A 15,000-nucleotide genomic window follows, 5' to 3' on the forward strand; every position below is an offset into this window, starting at 1 on the left:
GCTCCATCAAGGATGGTGCTACAGGCTGCACTTACAACTACAATAAGCATGTTAATGTTAATCTAACAGCTCCGGCGATCCACTAGCAACCCCCCCTCCAATTTTGCATTTTGAAAGGCTCCCGATTTCTGAGGTCTCAAGGTTGGCAAGTATGGTATCAGGGCTTCTTAATATTTAAAAACCTATTAATGTGTCATACCAGATTAACGGGAAGAAACTCAGCTAACTGACAGTACGAAGTCTTTTTCTTTTCATCTTTTTTTACTTGTTTTGTGTGTTGTGGTCATTGTATGTCTTTTTGCAGTCAATTTAAGTCTATTTTTTATTAATTTGGGGTCAACATTGTCTCTTTTTGATCATCTCATTAAAGTCTGGTTGTAGTAAATGCTAGTCTCATTGTAATAATTGTGTGTCTTTTTGTATTCCTTCTGCGTGTTTTAATAGTTGATTTGTCACTTTTTCATAATTTTCAAGTAACTTTTAAGCCATATTTTACCTTTTTAAAGTAATTGTACTTCCATCTGTAGTCATTTTGAGTCTCTTCCTTGTTGGTACGTGTCCTCTTTGTAGTCATTTTGTAGTTAACAGCCAAGGGTTCCTGATACTTTGGGCCCCTGTGCTTTTGCCTGCTAGGTTCATTCAGTTATTAATCCATGAAGAGCATGAACAACTTAAATCCAATGTTACATTTTCGACCCTGCTCATCAGAACCATGGAGGTCTCTGGGGTCAGGCTTGTATTGTCAGTTTCTGCAGAGTGTGTCGCTGTGGTCTCGCCTCTTGGCTCTGACTCGTGTTGACCGGAGGCTCAGACAGTCAGACAGCCTCACACACACATGTCCCTCACACACACCTCCCTCACACACACATGTCCCTCACAAACACCTCCCTCACACACGCCCAGAGATGGCAAAACTAAACACATCCTTTACTCAAGTAGAAGTACAGATACTCGTGTTTCAAAATACTCTGGTAAAAGTAGAAGTACTGACTAAACTTCTTCACTCAAGTAAAAGTAAAGAAGTATGGCCTTCGAAATGTACTTAAGTAAAAAGTAGCCATCACTTTTTGTCCTTGGGCAAGACACTTCCCCCTAATTTGCTGTATTCACTGTTCTGATATGTGTAATCTGTAATGTAAAGCGCTTTGAGCATTCGGAAAAGTGCTCTAATGGATGTAATGAAACGCAGATTAAAACTAAAGTAACACACCTTTTTTCAAAATGTAAAAAGTAGAAAGTAAAAAGTTGTCAGAAAAAAAGTAGTGGAGTAAATTACTGATACCAGAATAATATATTTAAGTACAGTAACAAAGTATTTGTACGACTTCCCACCTCTGCACACACCTCCCTCACACACACATGCCCCTCACACACACCTCGGGCGTGAGGAAGAGGTTGCTGAGGCCGGAAGTTTGCAGTCAGTCTGCAGATCTGTGGAATTTCTCTCCTCCTCGAGATCTCCAGCTTCACGCCCTGCAGACTCACTGTCCATCAGCCTGCCCTGAGCAAACACACACACACACACACACACACACACACACACACACACACACACACACACACACACACACACGCACACACGCACACACGCACGCACGCACACACACACACACACACACACACACACACACACACACACACACACACACACACACACACACACACACAGCCTCGCCACTCTCTGTCCAAAGATGGAGAGGCTGCACAGAGGGGCCACGTTTGGGGAGATCTAAGGGTAGTAAACAGGTTTTAAGCTCAGGGTGATGAGGAAATCTGCAGCCTGTACATGCACTGAGATTTTGTTCTTGTTTGATACTTTGCCTTGTTTTGCAACCACGCACATCGCAGAAGATCACCAAGTACAGTGACTCAATCCACTACTTTTGACATGTAAAAAGTGGAGATGATTTTAGACGTCAACACTCGATTTGATCACTTAGTATATTCATTTTGGAGAGGAAGAGACCTCTGCAGATAAATTGGCTTCTGGTAAACACAATGAATAATTCAGGAATCCTAAAAGTGAGAAACAGACTGCAAAAAGCCACACAAAACAATGTAGTTTGAATTAAGAGACCCCGATGGTGTGCCTTTAAGTAGTGTGATTACTTATTTTTCATTACAGAGGGAGCAGAGGAGTTGGGTGGCCCTGATGTTAATGTAAGACAGACTGTGGAAGTGGTTCAGAAACAGATGCTGCAGAAAACACTCTGAATGACCTCAGCCCACACCTGCTCACATCATTATTTTATAAACATCCTGAAAATATCAACTTCCATCGAGACTTTGTACGAAAGTTTCTGAGATTTGTCACCTTCAGCCGGAAAAAGGCTTCCATTGATGCCCACATTGTTGTTAGTCTAAAGCAAACAAATAGAATACATACAGTTTATTATGTCTATATTTATCATTAAAAGATTACAGATAAAAAACATGTGGTTCTTTGTCGCAGTCTAAAGATATTTGCACATTGTTTGCAAGTTTTTGTAAGAAAGGAAAAGCTCAAAATGGGTTTGTTTGCAAGACCCAGAGGAAGTGGGATGACGAGACGTCTGGAGCAGACCCGGCGCCGTGGGAGGGCCAGAGAGGGCCAGGCCCGCCCATTTTACATTCCTGCCCTCCCCCAATAAACACGTTTGTTTGCATTTATAATAATAACAAATAATAAATAATTGTATTATAAATAAACTGTGAACTTTAATGCTACGATGTATGTGATGTCAGATAGTAATACAAAAAAAATCGTAGGCTACGTCAAATAAATTAATGTGTCTTTTGTGATTTGTGATTCGTCCACATTTAGACTAATCACAGCGTCACACTCTGCCGCCTATAGAGAGGCGGAGTCCCTCCCCTTCCGGTGGACCTCCATGGGAGCTTATTTCGAAAAAGTTATGTATTGAAGTCAATGGAGAGAGAAAGATTATCTTTCGATCCCGTTTGAATTGTGCCACGAATTACACATTTGATGTTTGTCAATTTAAAAGATAATTTTGCAAGTAAAAAAAAAGAAATTTGTCGTAAAACTGTGAAGTAACACTTTTGTTTGTGTGAAACGCTCAATGAACTACATCTCTGGTCTCGCAGAACAACACACGTCACCAAGATGGCCGTCAGTACTGTCTTGTCTACAAAACGATTGACCCTCACTATCAACATGTCCAGAAGAATGTCATGCAAAGCTGCCTGCCTTCCTTTGATTCTCTCTGAACTGCCTGGTCTTTTTAATGTTTAATGTGAACCATTTGTGCAGATAGCATGAAGTAGAAAAGATCTGCGATTGCCGATGCTAGCGTTAGCATTTCTCCCCCGGGCCTAAATTGTGTATTATAGAATGATCACACCGGTGACAGTACTCTTCAAAGGGTTCACGAAATATGACTACTACTCTTACTGTTTAACATTTTGGGTTACTTAATGTTACTTCATATTAAGGCTAATAAAAAGGACAAGGCTGTAATGCTAACTAACGTGCTAGCTACTAGCTAGGTAGCTAACTTGATCCAGCCACTCCTGGTCCTTTCATCAGACGGGAAGCGAAAGAACAAGCAAGACCCATTGCTGGTATGATAACAATCTGGTACTAAGCACACAGGCATCTTGTTAAAGTTATCTTATCTTAGCCAGCGCCATATAGATAGATTCTATCTATACTGTATGGCGCTGATCTTAGCTATCTCTTAGTGGAGGAAAACAATTGTGACATCACTTTGTGTAGTCTTTCTAGTTGCGTATTGTTCATAGTCTTATATTTCAACAGTTTTACGACAAACTGTGACTTTTTTGACATGGAAATGATTTTTTAAGATTGATAAACATCATATGTGTAATTCATTGCACAATTCAAACGGGATCGAAAGATAATCTTTCTCTCTCCATTGACTTCAATACATAATTTTTTCGAAATAAGGTCCCATGGACCGGAAGTAGATGGGCGGGACTTCGCCTCTCTATTCTGGATTTGTTTTTTATTATGCGTTCTGTAGACTCCCATTTCTGTTATAAATTACAAAATGGACATCATAAATTGGCTTAAAACCACGAGTAGGTCTAAGGATTTATTAAAAATAAATCGTGATGAAAGAACTGCAGCCGATGGAGCTGCTGGCGACCCTGCACCTGCCGTTGCAGCATCACGCCTTAATGTTATAGCTTGACCTCGGCTGAGTTACGCTAGTACGCACTGCATAATGTGGTGTCGCTCTGTATTATTATGTTTGCTGCTCCGGTCAACGGTTGCCCAAGTTTAAGGCCCAAGCTAAGCTGCTGCTGTTATGTTTTTATTTCAAATGTGTGCCTTGCTCATGAGTTACCTGTGTTTGTGCCGCCACGCACGCAATGTTTCAAACGTAGTTTCTATGTTGCCCTTTATTTGTGTATTTATTTGTGTATTTATTTGTGTATTTATTTGCAATAGGTTTGCGTCTTTACGCAATGCTGTTGGCCATGCTGTTTGATACGATCTGTATTGTGCCGCGGCACATGACGGTTCTGGCCCTCCCATGAAAATCATATGCCCTCTCTGTAGATTTGTTCTGGCGCCAGGTCTGGTCAGGAAACCAAAACTGCATCTTTTTAAAATAAATAAAGCTTAATATGGCACGGAGAATCATTAGCGTTGTTGAATACAGTGTGTGTGTGTGTGTGTGTGTGTGTGTGTGTGTGTGTGTGTGTGTGTGTGTGTGTGTGTGTGTGTGTGTGTGTGTGTGTGTGTGTGTGTGTGTGTGTGTGTGTGTGTGTGTGTGTGTGTGTGTGTGTGTGCTGGATTGCAAATAGCACTGCTGACAAACAACGATCCAAAGACATGATTTACGTGAGTCTTTAATAATTTCCACATCCCCTTCAGACAGAGTATAATAATACATTTGGTGACAAAGTGCAAACAGATCTCTGGAACATGGAGTTAATAAATGTTTCCTCAATCCCTCATCGGTAACACGACATGACAAACACTCAACAACACAGCTGAGGTGAGAAGCCGCGTGTTCTCCTGTTTTAAAAGTGGACTCATGTCAGGTATTTCTCTGAGGTGTGTTATTCCTAAAGCATGTCAGAAATCCAACACTAATGGTCCTCAGCTCGTGTTAATGATAAATGGTCTGAGGAATGACTTCATGTTGTTAAATATTTGTTTAAATGATCCCATCAGCACTGGCTATTTATATTTTTCTATGAATAAGGGTTCAGTCTTCAATGGTATCTTCGTTTAACCCTAAGTACACTTCATTATAAAATAGAATTTAAATTCAGAGCACCTTTAAAACAAGCAAGTATCCTTTCACTAAAGAATAAAATAACAAAGTTATACAAAAGAAAACCGCTAAATAAATCAAGCTTCAAAACGCATGCTTCTTGGTTTAATAAGGCACATTTTTATCAGGGTTTAACAAACTATTGCTCCTAGCTTCAAATGTATTTGCAACCTGTGGTTTAGTGAGATATTATTGTTTTTTAAATAACTAAAAAGCACATTATGGGTATTTGTTGGATAACTATATGGGAGAGTCAAACCAATCAGAGATAATCTACAAATTCAATTGTTTCTTTTACGTGAAAAGATTATTTGTGTCCCTTTTTAACATGCTTTAGATATGCAAGATTTAAAAGAAGTTTGTAAATAGGTTGTGTCTTTTAATCCCTGATGGCTCCCACAGGATTGTTGACATCCTCGTGGATTCATCTTCTTATTATAGACACATGCATTTCCAAACATTTGGTCTACGCTGTAAAATGTATTATCTCTTAGATTTACACACGGCATCTATTGCACGTCTTTCCGTCCTGGGAGAGGGATCCCTCCTCTGTTGCTCTCCCTGAGGTTTCTCCCATGTTCCCCTTTAAACTGTGGGTTTTCTTTGGAAGCGTTTCCTTGTACGATGTGAGGGTCTAAGGACAGAGGGTGTCGTATTGTCATACTGATATTCTGTACAAACTGTGAAGTCCACTGAGACAAATGCAAAATTTGTGATATTGGGCTTTAGAGAGGCGAAGTCCCGCCCATCTACTTCCGGTCCATGGGACCTTATTTCGGAAAAAGTATGTATTGAAGTCAATGGAGAGAGAAAGATTATCTTTCGATCCCGTCTGAATTGTGCCACGAATTACACATATGATGTTTGTCAATCTTAAAAAATAATTTCCATGTCAAAAAAGTCACAGTTTGTCTTAAAACTGTTGAAATATAAGACTATGAAAAATACGCAACTAGAAAGACTACAAATCCCAGAACCCCGGTCCCGCATGCTGGCTCTTACGGACCCGACTAACTCCCCTTGTGTGTGTGTACAGCTCTCAACATGCCCAGACTTGGAGTGATTTTCACCTCTTTTAATACTTTCCGCCTCATTCTGAAAGAAAGAAGTGAAATGTGCCAACGTGACGGCCGTCTGGGTGTGTGGTGCGAGACGGGAGATGTAGTTCATTGAGCGGTTTCACAGCAAAAAAGTGTTACTTCACAATTTTACAACACATTTTTATTTTTTTGAGTTGCAAAATTATCTTTTAAATTGACAAACATCATATGTGTAATTCGTGGCACAATTCAAACGGGATCGAAAGATAATCTTTCTCTCTCCATTGACTTCAATACATACTTTTTCCGAAATAAGGTCCCATGGAGCTCCCCCGGAAAGGGAGGGACTTCGCCTCTCTATATAAATAAACATTGAACAGAGTTTGGTCTGACACAAATACAAAATAAAGTAATGAAAGATTATTCCTACACTCCATTACAGAGAAGATCTTTCTTGTCTAAATTACAAAATGCTCGTTAATGTCAGGGTAGAAAAGTTTATTTTAAAACAACCGATCCAGTCGCACATTGTGGCTGAGAGTATTCACTCAGCTTTCCTCAAGTTGTCTGCACACAAACAACAGTCTTTCATTGCTATAAAAAACACTAATTTCTTACAAATAACATAATTTAAAATCGAGCCGACTCTACAATATAAGATAAAGACATAAATACAAAAAACGTTTTAAAGGTAAACAACAAATAACGGCACATTAAAAGCAACAATAAAAGGTATTCATTATTCAGTTGTAGTCTTCAGTCAGGTCAGCTTCTGTGGGACAGAGAATATGAATCAGGGATGAGCTCTTCCTATTCATCTTTTATTTAAATCTCAGGGGTGGAATGGATTGATTGATTGATTGATTGATTGATTGATTGATTGGAATCCGAGACTCACACGGTGATCCTGCAGTTCCTGGCCTGAACGTAGCCTCCTGTGTATCGGATGTCACAGAGGACCTCGTTGTTGGAGAAGTCAGATTCCTGCACCGCCTGAGAGGGGTTCACCGTCACCTGAGAGAGAGAGGGGGGAGTCTGATCACTGAGGAACAAGTCGACTCGAGTCACTGTTTATTAACGACTTGGAGAATGTACTTGACAAAAGAGAAATGACTCAAAACACGACTTTGACATCAAAGACTTTTGAGTTGCCTTGAATTGAGAAATGGCTGAAATGACTTAGGAATCCTCTGCCACTCACTTCAGATGTTTTTTACATCTGCATAAAAAGAAATCAGTAAAAAATCACAAAAAGTGAATTAAGAGATTTACCCTTTTCTTCACTAATTGACTGATCAAGACTTTTGAGTTGCCTTGAATTGAGAAATGGCTGAAATGACTTTGCAGAGACGAAAGACTTAAATACATCGACCTCCTATCGAATGCTTAATTAAACATGGGGATAGCTACGGTGGCCGGCAGGTGCAAACGGTCCAAAACATTTCAATCTGGAGAAATGTGCTGCAATTTCGGAAACTGTGTTATTATATAAGCAGAATTGTGTCAAGAAACATGAACGAACATCTTCACCAACTTGAGGGAACATGTGCAGCGCTGCAAAAACGAAACGCTGCAAGAAGCTCAAAACACAACGGAAACCAGGGGGACACTAAAAAGGGACGCACACACACGTAATGCTAGCTAAGACATGTTTGCTCCAGTTTGGTGAAGATGTTTGTGCACACGTTTTTTTAAACTGCAGCGAGTTTCTCCAACTGGAAGTGTTTTTTAACACGTTTGCAACTCTCTCTGCCACCTTAGAAAAACATATGACAAGAGCTTTGACTTTCTGAGGCAACAACGTTTTCCCAGGAGCTCTTCAGAGCTGACAAAGGTGACCTGATTTTGGGTTTGACTTCCCTTGATGACAAAGCCAAACATGCGCAAAATTAACATTTACCTCCCACGCACTTCCCTTATATGGAAGCGACAGTGGGAACAAACATTTACTTCCAGTGGAAAATATATTCCTTATCTTCTCATCAAGTCAAGTTACATTTTTGTGAAATTTCACACATTTTAAAATCCAGGAAAGTCACCGTCTTTCTTTCAACTAAAGATTCACTAAGGTTACACTTGATGGGATGCAAAGCTGTTTCCCGACATGAAGCAAATATTATCCAGCACTTCTGCATGCACAGAAAGGAATTGAACAACATTTTTGCGTGTGTGAAAGGACTCAATTTGACTTTTTACCAGACTTGATAAGGAAGAATTACTTGACACTTGCTTGAGACGAAATGACTTCACATGTCTGCCTGAGAAGCAGCTAAATATTTCCTTTGATTGCAGTGATATGAAAACATGCTGTGAAGTTAATCATTCATGATGATTGCAATGACATATATATATATATATTATCAGAGACGGCAAAAGTACACACATCCTTTACTCAAGTAGAAGTACAGATACTCGTGTTTAAAAATACTCTGGTGAAAGTAGAAGTACTGACTAAACTTCTTTACTCAAGTCAAAGTAAAGAGGCTTTGAAATGTACTTCAGTAAAAAGTACCCATAACTAGCAGCTGTTTTAAAGAGTACCTGACCTCCCTTTATATTAATAGAACAATAATGTAATTGTTAGCTAATGAATGTTTCCATGGTGACCAACGGCAACATGACAACGTTTACATTGGTCCCTCTTCTTTAGAGAAGACCAGGAAATTATGGATACACGGATCGTGTTCAAATCAATAGGCACGCAATGACTCTAAATAATAATGATCACGCCACCAAACACACATTCAGACTAAAGGAACCAGCCTGTTTGGAAAATGTGAGAAGTAGAAAGTACAGGTATTTGTGTTCAACATGTAAGAAGTAGAAAGTACAGGTATTTGTGTTCAACATGTAAGAAGTAGAAAGTACAGGTATTTGTGTTCAACATGTGAGAAGTAGAAAGTACAGGTATTTGTGTTCAACATGTAAGAAGTAGAAAGTACAGGTATTTGGGTTCAAAATGTAAGAAGTAGAAAGTACAGGTATTTGTGTTCAACATGTAAGAAGTAGAAAGTACAGGTATTTGTGTTCAACATGTGAGAAGTAGAAAGTACAGGTATTTGTGTTCAACATGTAAGAAGTAGAAAGTACAGGTATTTGGGTTCAAAATGTAAGAAGTAGAAAGTACAGGTATTTGAGTTCAACTTGTAAGAAGTAGAAAGTACAGGTATTTGAGTTCAACTTGTAAGAAGTAGAAAGTACAGGTATTTGGGTTCAAAATGTAAGAAGTAGAAAGTACAGGTATTTGTGTTCAACATGTAAGAAGTAGAAAGTACAGGTATTTGGGTTCAACATGTAAGAAGTAGAAAGTACAGGTATTTGTGTTCAACATGTAAGAAGTAGAAAGTACAGGTATTTGGGTTCAAAATGTAAGAAGTAGAAAGTACAGGTATTTGAGTTCAACTTGTAAGAAGTAGAAAGTACAGGTATTTGTGTTCAACATGTGAGAAGTAGAAAGTACAGGTATTTGTGTTCAACATGTGAGAAGTAGAAAGTACAGGTATTTGGGTTCAAAATGTAAGAAGTAGAAAGTACAGGTATTTGAGTTCAACATGTAAGAAGTAGAAAGTACAGGTATTTGAGTTCAACATGTAAGAAGTAGAAAGTACAGGTATTTGAGTTCAACATGTAAGAAGTAGAAAGTACAGGTATTTGTGTTCAACATGTAAGAAGTAGAAAGTACAGGTATTTGTGTTCAACATGTAAGAAGTAGAAAGTACAGGTATTTGGGTTCAAAATGTAAGAAGTAGAAAGTACAGGTATTTGAGTTCAACTTGTAAGAAGTAGAAAGTACAGGTATTTGTGTTCAACATGTGAGAAGTAGAAAGTACAGGTATTTGTGTTCAACATGTAAGAAGTAGAAAGTACAGGTATTTGAGTTCAACATGTAAGAAGTAGAAAGTACAGGTATTTGAGTTCAACATGTAAGAAGTAGAAAGTACAGGTATTTGTGTTCAACATGTAAGAAGTAGAAAGTACAGGTATTTGAGTTCAACATGTAAGAAGTAGAAAGTACAGGTATTTGAGTTCAACTTGTAAGAAGTAGAAAGTACAGGTATTTGAGTTCAACATGTAAGAAGTAGAAAGTACAGGTATTTGTGTTCAACATGTAAGAAGTAGAAAGTACAGGTATTTGTGTTCAACATGTAAGAAGTAGAAAGTACAGGTATTTGTGTTCAACATGTAAGAAGTAGAAAGTACAGGTATTTGGGTTCAAAATGTAAGAATTAGAACGTTTTCAGAAAAATAAGTAGTGGAGTAAAGTACTGGTACCAGAAACATGTACTTCAGTACACTAACCTAGTATTTTCACTCCACTACTTCCCACCTCTCTATATTATAATAAATGGTTAATGTTCTCCCACCCTCAGGATGTAGTTTCCCGGTGGAACGTCGGTGATGTCGATCCACTGGCAGTCGATGTTGGCGTGATACGTGTCGTAGCAGCCTGGACTGAGACCCTGAGGAGAACCAGATGTAGCTGATGAATGAATAAAATAATGTCTAGATGTTTAGAAGAATAAATAAATGATGGACTGACCTGAGTGTGAGCCGTGCAGGCGAAACGCCGCCTCACCCCCTGATCACAGGAAGTGTCCTCCAGACAGAAACTGGCTTTATGTCCCTCAGCCACCTTCTGACCCGAGGAGGCGTCCAGCAGGTCGTAGTCACTGAACGCCTCCATGCTGTGGTAATGTCTGCACACAGGGGGGGGGGGGGGGGGGGGGGGGGATATCTTTAACTATAAGTGTTAAAATATCACTCGTCACCGGCTTGAGCTTCAAACTTAGGATCCATGCATCTGTGATCCTCTCCAGAATGGAAGTAGTCATCACATACAGAGCATCAACTAGTTCCTGAACAGTGTCCTTCACATGCTGATATCCAAGAGAGGGAGTTCCACAGTCACAAGATGGAGGAATAGAAAGCAGTATTCAATGTTTACTTCAGATTAGCTCCACGTCAGAAATGATCATGCTTGTCATATGTCTCTCTCCATAGAGGCTGAATCATCATGTTAATCACATAGCTATCATATGCCTCAAACAGTCCTGATGCTCTTCTATGTAATCACACATCCTGTCATGTTCACAGCTACAGTTGGGATACCTTTGTTATCATGTGGACTCTGATATTGGAAGAGGACATTCAGTACTTTCCAAACAATAAGTCAAAGTAATACGTAGAATGTGTTTCAAGGAAGAGTCCAGGCACAGACTGGTTTGGTATGAACTCACTGGTGGCAGCTGTGCCACTCCCACTCGTGCTGAGGCTTCACAGGGAGGAAGTCTGCGGTTCCCTGGTTCTTCACTCGCTGAGGGAACCGCAGCAGAACCCTGTAGTCCAGGTCTCTGACACTGGGCTGAGACGCAGACCTGAGGAGAGAAGAGGAGGAACCAAGATTACAAAGAGGTTTGTGAGATCTTCAGGGTTGGGGAAGCTCATTTAAAAGCTTTGTTTCAAGGACTGTAGCTTGGTACCAATGACAATAACAGCCTTGAATCTTGAATTAGAAACAATGGTTAAAAAAAAAAGATTATTTCCTTTTCCCGCCCAAATTAATTTGTAGTTTCAGTAAAAGTTTGAAAATACAGGTAATTACTGTAATTTATGAATACAGCAAGGTACCATAATACCACAGCTCTGTACTGCTATATCATAGTAATTCCATGGGCATGGCAACTGTAAAGTCACAGTATTTAGTTGTACTTTTATTCTAATTTACTGTAAAATATATACAGTAAATTACTGTGAAATATTTACAGTCAATTACTGTGAAATATTTACAGTAAATTGTTATGAAATCCATGCAACTAGTAGTCAGTAATTTACTGTAATTTTACAGCCAAACATTTTACAGTGTAGTTTCAATTTTCTTACTACAGAAATAAAGGCGGAAAAGGAATTGAGCAACTTGAATCCCTATGCAAATATGAATGTTTTTGGACCCCCCTCAAGCGACTGCAAAATGTAAATTAAGTACATGTTCAACTCTGCAACACTGGATATCTTTAAGGTAAGATTAGCAGCGATGCAACAACAATTAAGGAAGTAGTTTAAAAAACATCCTGAGATCTAATAAAATGGTTGTTGTAAAATATATTGCGCTGGATTTGATATTGGCATGAAAACATGAATGGATTTGAACGTACGTGTGTCCACTGGCAGCTTCACATCACCCTCACACTGCACATCACCCTCCGTCTCCTGAGTTTACATAACGCTCCATCACCTTGAGGTTTTGAGTCACCTCAGGAATCCTCTGCCGTTCACTTCACAGATTCTTTTTATTTGGAAAGAGCCGCTCAGATCAGAGGATCTCAGCGGCTCAGATCAGAGGATCTCAGCCGCTCTGCTAAAGAGTCCAGATGGGAGCGAGGCCAGACCTCACCTCCTGTGAGGTTCCCAATGTGGCAACCTCACAGGAACTAAAAGATCCTATTTCTTTATTTCAAAGTATTGATGCTTGTGTTTAAAACCTCTCATTACACAGTAGAGAGCTTGTGCATAAAAATTGTTAGTCAAAAATCATTAAAAAAGTGAATTAAGACTGACTTAATGTACCCTTTTCTCCACTAGTTCACTCATTCAATTGATCTTGCCTTGACTGACACTTCAAAGGGATATTCAGGTTCATATCAGTATGCAGTGTCTCTACTGTGACTTGTCTCTGTGCTTTAATGTTAAAAAAGCTCTTTATTGTTCTCACACTGCCTGTGCTGCAGCACCTCTTGCAGACCATTTACATGCACACAAACCTCTAGAACACACTACAGCACATGTGTCAAACTCAAGGCCCGGGGGCCAAATCAGGCCCTTGGTGGATTTAATTTCGGCCCGCAGGATAATTTGTAATTCCTTTTAGATCTGGCACGCACACCTTCACTCCATCCTGAGGGTCTCCTCAGCTCAGAGCCTGAGCCCAAACATTGATGACCTTGCACCCAAGATGAGATGCCAAGTATCTGAGCTAGCATCACAGAGCAGCACACTGAGTTTAATGGATGTTTCCTTCTGCACTTTCTCTCTCACGACAACAGGGCATGCTTGGTTTCTCTTTGAGGGAAATAGTTTTGTTGAAGCTGTTGTTGGCCTGTGGAAAAATGTAATCATAAGAAATGACTCTGGAAAAGCTGCAGATAGAGCCATAAGAAATGAATGCAACTGATTATTTAATGTTTCATGTTGTTTTTATAGGCAATAATTGAAGCTTTGTTAGTTCCAGGTTTAGTATGTGCAATACGTTCATTTCAATAAGTTCTGCAATAAACATTGAACCAGTCCGGACCTCGACTAGTACCCATTTTTTTATTTTGGCCCACTGTGTATGAGTTTGACACCCCTGATCTAGAGAAAAAAGGAAACCCCAACAAGCAAAATAGGGCCTCTTTAAGGTGTTGTGGTTTCTAACAAATAAAAGAATGTACCTGGAGAGACAGTTTTCTTCAGCAGCACAGCGCAGTGCGTACATCTGAACCCTCTGGATGTAAGAGGCAGCCTGGATGTAGTACGGGTCAGGAACCAGGTCTGGGAGGCCTGCAGGAAAAATAAATGAAATTAATGTAAACTGACTCAACCAGAAATGCATTTACTTTCCATTAATACTTCCAAAAAGTAAGGTCTTCAAACTAGTTAATTCTTCTGGAAAAGGGGAGGAAGCGTTACAATTCATAAACATTTTGAAGTTTAACTTCTTATTTACTAAACAAATATCAATGGAAAACAAGTATTTACCTTTGTACCTAATTTAATTTCATATACTATTAACAGCAGAGTTTGACAGTTTATTAAATGGAGAACTTTGGGTACTTAATACTCTCATAACTTCATTATCTTCTGCACCACTGCTGGCCAAATCCTGCACTAATGGCTCACTTCCAGTCGATTAAACAGCCATTAACTTCCATTTGGCTCCGAGGCTCTCATACTGCAGATAATAATGATGTCATTAGTAGAAGACCAACTCTCACTCTCATTAAAATGAATTAGATTTTTTTGGGTCATCCTCGCTTGTTGGTTCTTTTTTTTCATAGTATGGGTTTCAAATTCTTAGTAAACACGAGTAAGCGTTTCAATTCATAACCCTAACCAGAACTTTTTTTATTTCATAGTCTTATAAATCAAGAATGATGTTGTTCTAAAACGTGTTACTTTGGTTAAAGAGTCTCCTGTTCGCCTCACCGTTGTGGAAGAACCTGGTGCCATACCCCGGTCCTGGTGGAGGGCGCGCAGTGATTCTGTTCCTGCGATCTGCCGGGTAAACATCATAGAAAACGGAGTTCCTGTGATGGATACTGTGCGGATCCCGAGCGTCCCCAACACTCGGAGTCCTGGTTGTTTCCGGCCTCTGCCTCGGGAAGGGAATCTCCACTGCGTTACCGGACAGAGCTGTGGGGGGGACACTGGACTCTGGAGTGTTTCTGGTCAGCGAGTGTGCTCTTTGGGCACTTTGAGCGTCTCCAACAGAGTTTTGCGATGCGTCCTCGGGTGATTCTGAACGGGTCCTGTGCGTAAAGTCCGGGGATCTCACCGGAGAAGTTGTAGTATGGTGTGGATTACTTTCAGGTGTGCTTCGGCCTCCTCTTGGGACTCCACTGCCGGAAAACTCCTGGATGGAGGTGAAAGCTGCGGCGCTGCTGTTGGACACCGCCTGTTGCGCACGGTGTCCCGGAGCCTCTCTGGTGGACCCGAGGCGCGTTTGGGGCTGG

General features: G+C 40.0%; 1 protein-coding gene across 1 annotated transcript in view; it reads right to left on the reverse strand.

Annotated features, from left to right (window-relative positions):
* Nucleotides 1–6,773: 6,773 nt before the first annotated feature.
* The window catches only part of LOC307027216 (protein-lysine 6-oxidase-like), a 9,002-nt gene continuing 775 nt past the window's right edge, over nt 6,774–15,000 (reverse strand). Inside the window, exons 1-7 of the mRNA XM_079695423.1 lie at nt 14,474–15,000; nt 13,720–13,828; nt 11,530–11,667; nt 10,833–10,989; nt 10,657–10,752; nt 7,191–7,306; nt 6,774–7,064 (exon numbers count right to left, since the gene is read on the reverse strand). The exon at nt 14,474–15,000 is cut by the window's right edge and continues 775 nt beyond it. Of these exons, the coding sequence (XP_079551549.1) occupies nt 7,058–7,064; nt 7,191–7,306; nt 10,657–10,752; nt 10,833–10,989; nt 11,530–11,667; nt 13,720–13,828; nt 14,474–15,000 (1,150 nt within the window). The 3' untranslated portion in view covers nt 6,774–7,057. The remainder of the gene's footprint in view (nt 7,065–7,190; nt 7,307–10,656; nt 10,753–10,832; nt 10,990–11,529; nt 11,668–13,719; nt 13,829–14,473) is intronic.

This window comes from Notothenia rossii (genome assembly GCF_949606895.1).
Source record: "Notothenia rossii genome assembly, contig: scaffold_556, whole genome shotgun sequence".
NCBI classification, from domain to species: Eukaryota; Metazoa; Chordata; class Actinopteri; order Perciformes; family Nototheniidae; genus Notothenia; species Notothenia rossii.